This window comes from Meleagris gallopavo, chromosome 13 (genome assembly GCF_905368555.1).
Source record: "Meleagris gallopavo chromosome 13, MGAL_WU_HG_1.1, whole genome shotgun sequence".
Taxonomy (NCBI): domain Eukaryota; kingdom Metazoa; phylum Chordata; class Aves; order Galliformes; family Phasianidae; genus Meleagris; species Meleagris gallopavo.
In genome coordinates, this window is record NC_139416.1 from 1,688,617 (window position 1) to 1,701,673 (window position 13,057).

The 13,057-nt window shown below is 53.9% G+C and overlaps 2 protein-coding genes and 1 non-coding gene across 5 annotated transcripts; 2 read left to right on the forward strand and 1 right to left on the reverse strand.

Annotated features, from left to right (window-relative positions):
- The first annotated feature begins 605 nt into the window (after positions 1-605).
- Positions 606-3,619, forward strand: LOC100538901 (uncharacterized). 2 transcript variants are annotated; one of them, XM_085234596.1, is made up of 7 exons: positions 606-807; positions 1,088-1,139; positions 1,299-1,486; positions 2,396-2,554; positions 2,736-2,855; positions 2,989-3,098; positions 3,507-3,619. In XM_085234596.1, exons 1-7 carry the CDS (start codon positions 661-663, stop codon positions 3,586-3,588), a joined length of 858 nt encoding a protein of 285 aa, XP_085090722.1. In that variant the 5' UTR covers positions 606-660; the 3' UTR covers positions 3,589-3,619. The 2 variants fall into 2 exon arrangements, with proteins under 2 accessions (XP_085090722.1, XP_085090723.1); XM_085234597.1 differs by lacking the exon at positions 3,507-3,619 and having other exon boundaries at positions 2,989-3,269.
- Positions 3,620-5,893: 2,274 nt separating this feature from the next.
- Positions 5,894-5,966, reverse strand: TRNAK-UUU (transfer RNA lysine (anticodon UUU)). Its single transcript has one exon. It is a non-coding gene; the product is annotated as a tRNA-Lys (tRNA).
- Positions 5,967-6,481: 515 nt separating this feature from the next.
- On the forward strand, positions 6,482-12,448 carry LCAT (lecithin-cholesterol acyltransferase). 2 transcript variants are annotated; one of them, XM_085234594.1, is made up of 6 exons: positions 6,482-6,688; positions 8,816-8,972; positions 9,239-9,354; positions 9,697-9,792; positions 10,063-10,287; positions 11,261-12,448. In XM_085234594.1, exons 1-6 carry the CDS (start codon positions 6,538-6,540, stop codon positions 11,893-11,895), a joined length of 1,380 nt encoding a protein of 459 aa, XP_085090720.1. In that variant the 5' UTR covers positions 6,482-6,537; the 3' UTR covers positions 11,896-12,448. The 2 variants fall into 2 exon arrangements, with proteins under 2 accessions (XP_085090720.1, XP_010716166.1); XM_010717864.4 differs by having other exon boundaries at positions 6,577-6,688; positions 8,794-8,972.
- The last annotated feature ends 609 nt before the right edge of the window (positions 12,449-13,057 follow it).

A 13,057-nucleotide genomic window follows, 5' to 3' on the forward strand; every position in this document is an offset into this window, starting at 1 on the left:
CCAGTCTACCATCATCCACAGCCTTTCCTTTGTCTACTAAGCGAGTTGTCATAGAACAAGATTGGGTTCAGTCAGGCAGGACTCACCCTTCATAAGACCACACTGGCTTATTTTTGATCATTTGATGGTCCCCTATGTGCCATATGTTGGCACTCAGGATGATCTGCTCAATAACGTTCCCTGCTTCCAAGATCGGGACGATGCCCTATGAGGTACACTTGATGGAACAAGCTATCTCACTCTTGCATTTCCTCCCTCAGGAGTATAATTGTCCAGGTTGGGTTTGCACAAACACATCCCTTTTCCTTTTTAGGTCCGATGTGACCCTGCACATTCCTTATGGCTTTCTCTCTTTCTTCGTATATCCCACGAGGCACTGTAAAAAGGCCTTGACCAGATACCCTTGAAGGAGCACACACTCACCTTCCAATACCTTATAAGTACAGTTTACCATAAAAAGCAAGAACATTTTTGCCCTTTGTAAGGCTGGCTCCCAGCCAGGAGCTTTTACCTGGACAGTTCAAAGAGCTCGAGAGATTGAATACAGAACTGAGGGTTTGCGCAAGCCCTGTGTGGGTGGGGTGGAAGTCCAGCATGCTATAAGAAGCATTTGAGCACTGAACAAGCAATGTGAGCTGGAGCAGAAGCAGGAGAAGCAATATGGGAGAGCTGCGTGTCCGCTCCGCTCTGGTGACTGGGGCCAACCGGGGAATCGGCCTGGGGTTTGTCCGGCACCTGCTGGCATTGCCAAACCCACCTGAGTGGGTCTTTGCAGGCTGCCGGGACCCCAAGGGACAGCGAGCACAGGTGAGGCTGGGCTGGGCTGGAGCTGAGGTGGGGGACAGCAGGGCTGCTGCAGGAGTGGGGATGTGTGAAGGGCTCCGCCAGGGAGCTGCAGCCCTGGACCTCGGGCACAGGAGAACTGGGGCGGGATGCAAGCAATGGGGTGCCCAGGGCTCCCTGGGGTCCAGAAGGGAGCTGCTGCCACTGCCTGGCACCGTGTGCCCCAGGGCTGGAGGCAAAGGGCTGCTGTTGGCTGAGCAGATCAGAGTGGATAAGTGGAGCTCACACCCGCTGTCTTCTACAGGAGCTGCAGAAATTGGCCTCCAAGCACCCCAACCTGGTCATCGTCCCGCTCGGTAGGTGACACAGCTGTAGCACAAGGTGCCTCCCTGGGCTCCCCGCTCTGCCAGCACTGCGTCCTCCCACATCCCTGGTGCAGGGCTCTGTCCCAGCACCGTGCCTGCTGGCAGACACCGAGGGCAGCGGGCTCTCACCTCCCCACCTCGCCTCTGCAGAAGTCACCGATCCCGCCAGCATCAAGGCGGCCGCAGCCAGCGTCGGGGAGCGCCTCAAGGGCTCGGGGCTGAACCTCCTCATCAACAATGCTGGTGTAGGAAATAACAACTCGCTTGACACCGAGACACTAGACGACATGCTCCATGTGTTCACTACCAACACCGTTGCACCTCTGCTGCTCAGCCAGGTAATGTGCTCACCCACAGTTCTGGGAACATTCTGCCCTGTGTCTCTGCATTTCCCCAGTGGAAAAAGAAAGGGGCTGGTGGGACAGAGCCCTGCTCTGCTCTTGTGCTGATGTCAGGCCTGGTGCTCCTGAGCTGCTCTGAGAAGTTGTGGATCAGGGACTGGTGCTGAGGAGCTAGAATGCGGAGCAGGAGGAAGAGGAAGGCAGCTGCCAGTGGGGCTGGTGCCAACACTGCTGCTGTGGAAGGAATTATAGAATTATAGGAATCCCATATTTGAAGAGACCTGTGGGAATCATCAGCTCAAACTCCTGGCTCCACACAGCCCCACCTGAAAATCAAACCCTATGGCCGATAGCTGTGCCCCAACACTCCCAGAGCTCCAGCAGCTCAGGGCCATGCCCACTGCCCTGGAGAGCTGAGCCGTGCCCACCATCCTCTGGTGCAGAACCTTTCCCTATCCCTACCTGACCTTCCCCTGGCACAGCTCCATGCTGTTTCCTTCGGCCCTGTTGCTGTCCCAAGAGCTCTGCCCCTCTGCTCCCAGTGAGGAGTTGTATGCCATAGGTCATGAGGGGCTGTAGGCCATGAGGGGCTGCAGCTGCCATGAGACCTCCCCTCGGCCTCCTCTGCTCTGTGCTGAGCAGACCCAGTTCCCTCAGCTCTCCTCGCACAGTGCCCTCAGACCCCTCCCCATCCCACAGCCCTCCTTTGGATGCTCAGTTGTAGTTTTATGACCTTCTTACATTGTGGCACCCAACCCAGTGCTCGAGGTGAGTTCTTCCCTCGCCCATCAGCAGGGCTGTGCCTGAGGCATCCCAGGACAGGGTCAGCCCTTTTGGCCCCAGGCCATCTGCTGGCTCATGCTCACCTTGCCATCATCCAGAACTTCACTTCTCCCCTCTCCACAGGCGTTCCTGCCCCTTCTGAAGAAGGCAGCCCAGGGGAACCCAGGCTCAGGGTTGAGCTGCAGCAAGGCAGCCATCATCAACATGTCCAGCACTGCTGGATCCATTCAGGACCTCTATCTGTGGCAGTACGGACAAGCGCTCTCATATCGTTGCAGCAAGGTACTGTCAGTCACTGGTTCCCCCTCATAACACACTCCCATGCCTGGTCCCAGGCTCAGCCACAAGGGGCCATGTCAATACAGATCCTTTTCGGGACTGGGCATCTGCATGGGAAGACCACTGTGGGGTCCCTGTGCTGCACCTTTTCATCCCCACCTGATCCCTGTGCTCTCTCCCACAGGCTGCTCTGAACATGCTCACCAGGTGCCAGTCCATGGGGTACCGGGAACACGGCATCCTCTGCGTTGCTCTCCATCCCGGCTGGGTCAAAACAGACATGGGAGGCACATTAGAAGATAAGGTAAGAGAGTTTCTGGCCAAGGTTTGGAAGAATCCCTTATAGTGGGAATGTGGAGCTCCCTGTGTATTGAAGGCTCCCGGATAGGCTGGGCCCTTGGGCACACACAGCCATTTTTCTCCTTCTGCCCCTGCAGTCCCGAGTGACAGTGGATGAGAGCGTAGGAGGGATGCTGAAGGTGCTCTCCAACCTCTCCGAGAAGGACAGCGGGACCTTCCTGAACTGGGAAGGGAAAGTTATGGCCTGGTGAGGTGCTGGCCAAGCCTTGGATTTTAACAGTGATCTCTTTGTTGCTACATTGAGTTGTGGCAGTGTCCTAGTGAACTTGTGACTGTAAACAATGATTGCAGTGTATGTGCAGTATGTGAGCCGCCTTCTTGCTCTTGTTTTAAGTACAATTTTCACAGTCTTCACCAATGCTTTGAGAGAATATCTCAGTTATTTTGCACGTTGGATGGAATGGTCAATCTTTGAGTAGGGGCTTGGCTGCCATCCTGGTACAGTTTTGTGCACAGAGGGCAAAATGCCTCAGTTATACGTAGTCCCTATTTTCCCACCTGCCCTGAAGGGTTGTCAGCAGGGATACGAGTGCCATATCAGGTGAGCCATGAAAAGAGAGGCTGTGTTATATGTAACATCAGTTTACCTCCCCAGGGTTGAGAAACATCACTCACTTCCAACTTTCTCCTATGATGACAGCAGAACAGCCCTCCTTTTGGAAAATGAGGAAAGTTAAACAACAAATCCTACTTGCAAATACAGCCGAATTTGAATCATTTTTGATTCATCATAATATTACCCAGATTTGTCATGTTCACACACAGACCTTCAAGGACTCTCTTCCGTTTTCCATTGGATTTCTTGAATGCTGGATAAAGTCCCACACCAAGGGTGACCCACATCACAGGATCCAGAGTCAGGCTGCCTCTTACCCAATGAGGGATTCATATCCTGTCAGAAGATCTTGTAGAAACATTTGTGCATAGGGATTCCTTGGAGAGAGGGGCTGCATTTTGGGAAGAAAGCAAGTTGTTTTTGTATTGCAGACATCAGTGGTGTATGACACCACCACTGGGAGCAGACAATAGCTGTTACTAATTTCTCTTTTTCCCTTGGGACAGCCAGTGGACATTTTCTATTCTCTCTGACCATTTTTCATTTTTCCTGTTCATTTTTCTGTTCCTTTAATTGGAACAGCAAATAGCAGCTACCAGTTCCTGCTTTCTAAAGCTGTCTTTCCCTTTTCCAGTCCGTTTCTTCACCTCTCCAGATGACCAGTAGTGCTTTGTTCTTCCCTTTATTGAGGCTACCTCAGGATGTCTCTGGCTATTTAGTGCCCCTTTGCACTTCAAAGAATCTGGTCGTGCTTTACAAGGATGTTTCTTGCTCACAGGTCTAATTGTCAGATAGGATCTCATGCTAGCACAGACATCTTCTGCCAATGCCTTTGCAGACCCCTTCCATCAGCCTTTTTCCCACATCCCAGAAGGCACATGGAGAGCTCTGCGCTGCACCAGAGGGTCTCCACTTCGGGGAAGTGCTTTTTACTCTTTACAAGCCTTCAGCCCATTGAAACACAGAGTTTCCTTTGTCTTAGTGCCCTCTTCTGACAGCTGTGCAGAGCTCACTGTGGGCAGCAGCTTTCAGAAAAGAAGTTAAAGGTGTCTCACAAGTCCCTCGGGGGATTCACTCAGGGCTCAGCTGGTGAAGGAGCCACAAGTGCATGGGAAGGGAAGAGGGAGGCTTTTTGCTGCGGGCTGATATTTTTCTTCATCCCTTATCCACTTTAGAAAGAAAACAGAATGAGGAGTAGAACGTGGACAAGTGGTTCTGCCCTGGGCCCAAGAGCTGTGCCATGGCTGTGGGAGGGGATGGATTACCATGGTGGGTTGCTGCCCAGGTTCTTCCTTCTGGTCTGAGATCATACTGTCGGAAGGGAAGCAGCTGGATATAGAAATTGAGAGCAAAATGGGTCATTTGCCTTAGGAATATCCAACCTGAACCTCCCCTGGTGCAAGTGAAGGCCATTACTTCTTGTCCTATCCCTGTTACCTGGGAAAAGAGGCTGACCTATCCCACTTGTGCACAGCTGAGACACAGAAAGGGAAAAAGACAATTTCATCATCCCTCTTTTCTCCCCCTCTCCAGAAAGTCAGTTTTGGGAACAAGTCTATTAAGCTCATCTGAAGAACAATGAAGAATAATAACTAATGTATGTTCAGGTTGAAAACCAAACCTTCCTGAGGGGTGAAGGAGAAGGACTGAGAAGGGTGGAGAATGAGGAAGGAAGAGGTGAAGACAATGCTTTGTCTCAAATTCAGGACTTGTCCATGCCAACCCATGGGACAATCTGATGGATAGGGTCACTGCTGGATGGACAGCCCTCAGGTGGTTCCCAGAGACAAAGTCACCCCAGGAGGGGACAGTGAGGAACAAGGACATCCCAGAAGGAAGATCAAATAAGATAATAATGAGGGAAAGTCCCAGTGGCTGAGGTCAATGCAAACAGATAAGATTGCCCCAGGGGAGAATGAGACCCGCACAGGCAGGGACACAGCCTAAGTTACCAGATGTCCAACTCCCTGCTCTCACCTTGGGCTGCCCCAATAGGTTCAGGACCTCAGCTCCATCAGTTCCCTCAGTTGTTCTCCAGCCTTTAACTCTGTCATGGTGCGGGAGTCCCCCCAGTTCCGACCCACGGACACGTGTACAAGGAGCCAAACCTTTTCCAGTCAGACTCTTGGGGTGTTTATGGTATGCTGAGCTCCATTCTGGCTAAGGATGGGAAGTGAACAGGTCCTGCAGAGAAGTGCTGTTTCGGGACAATTTTGAAGCGAAGACAACTAATTTGTGAGCAGCTGTAGAGATGCAGATAGGGGGCAGCAGGAGGCTTGTCAGTCTCTGCCCATGAGCTCTTCCTCTTCGAGAGTGCACGAGAGGGAAAATAGTCAGGAGCCAGAGCCTGGGACAGGCTACACGCTGCATTCTGCAGGGTAGCGTTGCTCAAGCTCCCCTCGCTCACACTTAAAGGATAAAAGCTTCGCCTGAACAGGGGCTTGAACCCTGGACCCTCAGATTAAAAGTCTGATGCTCTCCCAACTGAGCTATCCAGGCTCACATTTGGGCTTTGGGGAGATGCTCAAGATGGCCCATTGAGGACCCCACATTGCCACCACCAGAGGGGCAACATGGGGTGTGCTGTGCTCACCCGGACTGAACTCAGAGCTGCAGCCCTGCCCTGAGGTGTTGGGAACACGGGGAGAACACAACCCAAGGAGAGGGCCGGCAGTGAGCGTACCAGGGTCAGTTCTCTGCGCTGTGGATGCAGCAACCTCAGTTCCAACCCAAGGCACAGTCTTGTCTTGTAGTGAGCCTGGTGTGTCCCCCACCGGTGTCACCTGCTAGAGGCATGCTGTGGTCACTGACCACGCGCAGCTCAGGGACATCGATGGCTTTAGCCACCCGTGGGCAGATCTCTGAGGGTACAAAGTGTCTCCAGCCACCGCAGCGTTCACAGGGGATGGCACATTTGCAAGGCCGGGCCTTTGTCCCTCCCAGTCCCTCCTCCCCATCCCGGCCAGCCCCTTGCAGCTCTCCCCTCCCCTGCAGCCCGGGCTCCTGGACCTGCCTAAGATATAAAAGCCCGTTTGCTCCGTTTGCTGGAGGGAGCCCAGCCACACTGGCCATGGGGAGGACGGACGCTGGGCTCACGCTGCTGACGCTGCTGCTGCTGATCCTGCAGCCCACGTCCCAGTTCTGGCTCTTCAACGTCCTCTTCCCACCCACCACCACCCCAGAGGCACCCCCGACCAACAGGACGCCACCCGTGGTGCTCGGTAAGGTGACAGCTGCCCTTGGAGGCCGGGGCACTTTGCAGTCTCTAGGTGTCTCACCGCGTAGGAGCACTGAGGGTGCATGGGCTGCCACGCTCAGTCCAGAAGAAACCAAAAGGGGTTCTGAAATCCCCCCATCACAGCTGAGGTGAGGTTCAGGTTTTGCCCTGCTTAGGGGCTCTGCTGATGGAGGGGGTAGGGGTTGCAACAGCCTCTGGATTGCAGCTCCATACTGCTGCTGTTCTGTTCCAGTGGGATGGAAACTACCAACTCTTGCTCCCCTGCAGCTTGCCCTGTGTTTTTTGCAGTTAATTCATCCTCTGCTGTTGCAGGGCGTCTGACCCACAGCAGACAACCTTGCCTGGGCTATAATGAGCTGGTGGGCAGCTTCTCCTTGCATCAGAGGTGCACAGAGAGTTGCACAGGGGCATCACCTAGGGAGGTGGGGATGGCACCATCCGCCTGGCTGGGGTTGTTTGCAAGCAGTTGGCTGGCAGTGTGTGGCTGCAATCTGCCTCCTTGTGCCAACACTGGCATGGGATTTTGCCACGAGAACTGCGCTGAGCAGGGGGGTTATTTTTCACCCTTTTCTTGACTCAGAAGGATTTTCCTTTTTAAAAAGAGAAGAGAAAAAGCAGAACATCCAAAGAATGACCCTATGAACTCCCTTCCCCGTGGAGTTCTCAATGCACAGGGCAGCCTGGCACACAGTTTGGCAGGCACACAGCCTCTGGCACTATGTGGTTGGAGAGGCAGTGGCTGCAGCCTTGGTGGCCAGGAGGCTGTCACCATTCCAGGCAGGGGATGGCACAGCACGAGTGACCTTGTGCCACTTCTCAAGATGGCATGCAGCAGCAGGAGCATCTCCACTGCCCTTCTGTGAGCCTGCAGTTTGTTCAGACCCCCAGGCAGCCTCATTCCAAGCACCCCCCTTGGACCTCCCTTTCTCCCCATTCCTGCCCCGTGCCCCCATACCAGCCTCAGCCCTGCCCCGTGCCCTGTGCCCTGTGCCCAGGCTGGGGTGGTGGTGGGGTGGTCGAGACAGCATTCATGTGCAGCCCATCCCCCTGGGTCTGGTATCCCAGAAACCCCCAGTGCCCTTAGGACCAATGATAACCCCTCTGCCCCCACAGGAACTCCCTTAATAATTACCTAGTGTCCTCTCTGAGGTGAGGCAGAGATCAGAGCTAAGCACTGAGGTGCTGGCTGTACCAGGGGGAATGGTGAGGCAGGAGGAGGGCACTCAGCCACCCCCAGCACCCTTGGGATGCAGCCCCCCACGGGGCTGCCCCATGGGACACGGGCTGACCTCCTGTCCCAGGAACTTCCACCTGCTCTGCTTGCTCCCAGGGTAGGTCCAGCTCCCCAGCTGAAGCCCAGGCTCTCCTGTGCCAGCATCCTCTCGTGGATGTGCTGATCCTCACCCTGTGTTGAAAGCAGGATTAGAACTTCCCCATATGCACAGGTTTGAGGGAGCTGTGGAGCAGGTTGTGCAAGGCAGCGAGCATACCCCACTCCCCTCTCATGTGGTACAATGCACCTGCACCCCTGGGAATGCTCTGCCATGCCATGGAGCTGTGGCTGTGGCAGTTGGGATGCACTAGGGCATCTCCAGACCAGGCTGCCCCCAGTGTGGGCCTTGGGCATCAGCACATGGACAAACTGATGGGTGTGATGAGTAGAGCACTGGATAGAGTGGGGCTGCGCAGCTCCGAGGAGCACCAACCCTGTGGCTGCAGACAGGAGGAGGGAAACCCAGACAAACTTGAGGAGAAACATTGGGATGCTCCGTGCTGGTTATCTGGTTCTCTTGGGCTGGCACTGGGTGAGGGTGGCAGTTTGGTGGTCCCATAGGATGCACTTTTAGCACTATTCCAATGCTTCTGTGCCCAACTTGTGTCTCCAAGTGCCCTAAGATGTGCTGTGCTTGGTGAGAACCAAGGCATGGGCAGGCTGCTCTCCATGAGTGCTGCTCCAGCGACATCCAACAGCAGACAAGGTTCAGCAGGTTCCTAGGGTGTCCCTAGCCAGGCAGCTCCAGAGGAGGCTGTGGGTCAAGGAAGCATGAGGCCAGGCAGCTCCACAAACTGAGATCTACCTGGCTGTAGTTTCCTTCTGTGATGCCCCCAGTGCCTGGGTGCCTTGGGAACCAGCTGGAAGCCAAATTGGACAAGCCAGATGTAGTGAACTGGATGTGCTACCGCAAAACCGAGGACTATTTCACCATCTGGCTCAACCTCAACACGTTCCTGCCAGTGGGAGTTGACTGTTGGATTGATAACACCAGGTACCGCTCACCCCCATCCCAGGAGCTCCCCAGGTTAATGACCTACCAGGGATCTCCCTCCCCTCTCCTCCCTCTGTGGCCCTGACTCTGCACACAAACCGTCCTTCCCGGAATGCGTTGTGAACACAGCTCTCATCAACACTTTCTGAACATCTTCCCTTTTTCCCTGTCCCGCCATGTGCTCATGACAGCCTGTCCTCGGCACCTCCTGCCGATGCTGTCAGGATGTGACCCCACTGCTGCCTTCTGTCCTGTTCCCTCCACAGGGTAGTGTACAACCGAACGGCTCGGAAAATGACCAACGCTCCCGGGGTGCACATCCGTGTGCCTGGCTTTGGCAAAACCTATTCTGTGGAGTACCTGGATCAGAGTAAACTGGCAGGTAAGAGGAGCCAGCTTCGTGGAGAGGCACAGGGTATCCAGGGCTGTCATGCATCACCCAGCAGAGAGGAGCCCCTGTATCTGTGCGGTTCATCCCAGCTCAGTCCTGCAGAGCTGATGGAGCCCAGGTCACTTGGGCATGAAGGATGCTGGCCCAAGGACAATTCCTTTCCAGCCCCAATTGCTGTGTTATGCTTCCAGGATACATAGAATTGCAATCTCTGACCAGAGCATTCAAGCTACAGAGCTTAGCAGATGAAATTCCAGCCCGTGATCAGGATAAGAACAGAAAAAAGATAACAGAAGACCAAAGACATAAATCCCACCTGTTCTCTCTCTGCAGGTTACCTGCACACCCTGGTTCAGAACCTGGTGAACAACGGCTACGTGAGGGACCAGACAGTTCGGGCAGCCCCCTATGACTGGAGGGTTGGTCCCCGTAAGTCTGGGGTTGTGGCCACATCACATGTGCAGGGAGGGAGGCAGGATGGTTCCCAGTGAGCAGGCTGACGAGTGGTGTGGTGTTTCAGCATGATTCGTCATCCCTTGGAGAGGGATGGCTGTCCGTGACTGTGAATAGCACTCTCATGTGAATGTATGCGGTGGCACTTCTGGCATCTGTGCCCACACACCTCTCAGGCTGAGGCTTTTAGTGTCAGCCTGGGGCTATGTGAAGCTGACCAAGCGCTGGTGTCTTTCTTGTCCACAGAGGAGCAGCCTGAATACTTCCAGAACCTGAAGGCACTGATAGAGGAGATGCACGATGAGTACCAGCAGCGTGTCTTCCTCATTGGGCACAGCATGGGCAACCTCAACGTCCTCTATTTCCTGCTCCAGCAGAAGCAAGCCTGGAAAGATCGGTACATCGGGGGCTTCATCTCGCTGGGTGCCCCTTGGGGAGGATCTGTCAAGCCACTGCGTGTCCTTGCATCAGGTGAGCGATTCCTTGTGGGCAGAGGCTTCTTCATTTTCTTTCTCTCCTGCAGAAATGGAAGAGTGGCAATGAGCAGAGACCAGACATTGTGGTAGAAGAGCTGGGGGCCAGGCAGCTGAGGGCTAAGGGTGCTCCTTGAAATCAGAACTGCCCATCCTGGGCAAAAGTAATGTACCAGCCACACATCCTGGGGCTAGGAAAGCAGTTTGGGCCATGCTCGCTCTCTTCTCACTGCCTCCCCAGAAATTGGCTCTTCCCCTGCCTCCAACAGTGCAGGGCTGTGAGCTAGATGGACTTTTGCTCCAAGCAGTACAGCCCTTATGCAGCTGAGGACATGGAGGCCCCTGAAGGGACACGCACACTGACCTACATCACTTGCTTGCATCTCCCTGTATCTCAGAGCCCATCCTCCATAAGCTTTTATTTTTTCAGGCTTCTAACTTCTTTCACCTAGCCTCTCTTTAGCCTCTTTTCAGTCCAGAAAGCCACAATCAATTGCCTAATGCTGACAGCCCAAGTATCCACAAGTCACAAGCTGAGCCTCCAAAATGCATGGAATTCATTTAAAAACACATGCTTGCAAATTTTAACATCTGACCCCTTGCATCACTCTTGGTCATCACATTTCTCTGTGTTATCACATGGTCCAGAGACATTTTTTTGAGGTAATTATATTGTTGCATGGTCTTAAAACTAAAAACACCCAGGCTTGCAGGATGAGTGCAGGTTGACAACACATCATCAGCCCCCTTGGGCTCATCTCACTCATATGTGGAGGTGTAGGACTTGCAGGACTCAGCAGTTAGGGACGTTATCTGTCCAGCTTTGTCGACACTCGGCCTCTTCCTCCAGCTGGAGGACTGAAGTCAGAGAGGAGGGTTTTGATAGGTGCATGCTGACAGTCAGGAGTGGCCAAGAGGTGTCCGATCTCAGCTGCCCAAGTGTGTTTTGGTGCGGTCTGTCTGTCCTGCAGGTGATAATCAGGGCATCCCACTTATGTCCAACATCAAGCTGCGTGAAGAGCAGCGTATGACCACCACCAGCCCCTGGATGTTCCCTACGAGCTTGGCCTGGCCAGAGGACCATATTTTCATCTCCACACCCTCCTACAATTACACCTACCGGGACTACCAGCGGTTCTTCACTGATGTCAACTTGGAGGATGGTTGGTACATGTGGGAGGACATGAAGGACTTGCTGAAGGGATTACCCCCTCCCGGTGTGGACACATACTGCCTTTATGGCACAGGCTATCCCACAGTGGAGACTTACATATACGATGAGCATTTTCCTTATGAGGACCCTGTGGACATGATTTATGGTGATGGGGATGACACTGTCAACAAACGCAGTTCAGAGCTGTGCAAGCGATGGCGCAACCAGCAAAAGCAGAAAGTGCATGTCCAGGAGCTGCGGGGCATCGACCACCTCAACATGGTCTTCAGCAACCTGACACTGACCTCCATCAATGAAATACTGCTGGGGAGCACCAAGGTTGGGGCTGGCACCAAAGAGCAGAGAGAGCCAGAGCAGATGGGTGCTCTTAGATCCAGCCCAGAGGTAGGGAGGAGGGGCCACAAAGTCCTTAAGGAGCCCAGAAAGAACTGAAGGAGGTGATGGCCAGCTTCCCTCCATGCTTGTATCCACCAGAAGCTGGCATGAAGGGGAGTAAAGGACTCAGAGCTGGGTATCTATGAGAAGGAGCAAGAACAACAGCTCAGGTGGATGGGTTGGCACCCTCTTCCATTCTAATTCCATTCCATTCTGTTGTTTGTTTTTTTTGTTGTTGTTTTGGGAGCAGTGATTAATTACACTTCAGAGTCTTGTCACTTCCCACTAGTGGATGGATAATTAACCACGCTGCCAGCTCATTAACATCACAGTCGTGGATTACGGCGTGTGAGCAAGCCCTCGATGCTAGCAAGCTACCTTTAGACACTTCAGGCCATGATGCCATAGCCTCTTTTTTATACAGGACTCCATGTAAGCAAGATAGCACTCATGGTGCCGGGGCAGCCACCAGGGTGGGTAAGGACAGGATAGGCACAGCTTGCAGAAGGGCCCCCGCCAGCTCCCATCACACAGGCAACAAGCTGAGCCCCTGCTGCAAGACTGGCTTAGAATCAGCAGATATACCTAATAAACATACTTGGCTTCTACACCTCCAGCCTCCTTTGTGCAGCGTCTTCCAGCTCGCCTACACGAGCGTGGCTGGGTGATAACCACTGTGCAATGGAAATCTAAAGGGAGATTTAGTTTAGGTATCAGGGGAAAATGTTCCACTCAGAGGGTGGTGAGGTGATGCTCAGAGCTATAGGTGCCCATCTCGGGGGGTACCCAAGGCTATGGATGGGCGACGGGCAGCCTGAGCTGGGGGGTCAGCCAGGTTGGAGCTTGATGGGCTTTGAGGTGGCTTCCAACCCAGCCGTTCTGTGAGTGTGTGAGTGGTGAGCGGAGATGGGGCGTGAGGCTCAAGGCTGCATCCGTGGAGGGTCAGGTTGGATGCTGGGGATGTGTTCTTCACCACCAGGTTCCCCAGGGACGCAGCCACAGCCCCAAGCCTGTCAGTGTCGAAGAAGTGTTCGCACGGTGCTCTCAGATGTATGATCTGATTTTGGGGTGATCCCGTGAGCTCGGGGTCAGTCTCAATGTCCTCCTTTGGAAATCCCGTGGGATTCTCCTTTCCAGACAGCACCTCAGGAGTGGTGGCACACGCCACCAGAGCCTTATGGCACAACCACAGACGTGCCAAAATCTGGGATACGGGGCT

Bases quoted from the DNA above. Each gene is read 5' to 3' on its own strand.
- LOC100538901 (XM_085234596.1), top strand. From the start codon at position 661: ATGGGAGAGCTGCGTGTCCGCTCCGCTCTGGTGACTGGGGCCAACCGG. The intron at 808-1,087 runs GTGAGGCTGGGC...TGTCTTCTACAG, and splicing joins CCAAGGGACAGCGAGCACAG to GAGCTGCAGAAATTGGCCTC. The intron at 1,487-2,395 runs GTAATGTGCTCA...CCCTCTCCACAG, and splicing joins CACCTCTGCTGCTCAGCCAG to GCGTTCCTGCCCCTTCTGAA.
- LCAT (XM_085234594.1), top strand. From the start codon at position 6,538: ATGGGGAGGACGGACGCTGGGCTCACGCTGCTGACGCTGCTGCTGCTG. The intron at 6,689-8,815 runs GTAAGGTGACAG...TGATGCCCCCAG, and splicing joins GACGCCACCCGTGGTGCTCG to TGCCTGGGTGCCTTGGGAAC. The intron at 10,288-11,260 runs GTGAGCGATTCC...TCTGTCCTGCAG, and splicing joins ACTGCGTGTCCTTGCATCAG to GTGATAATCAGGGCATCCCA.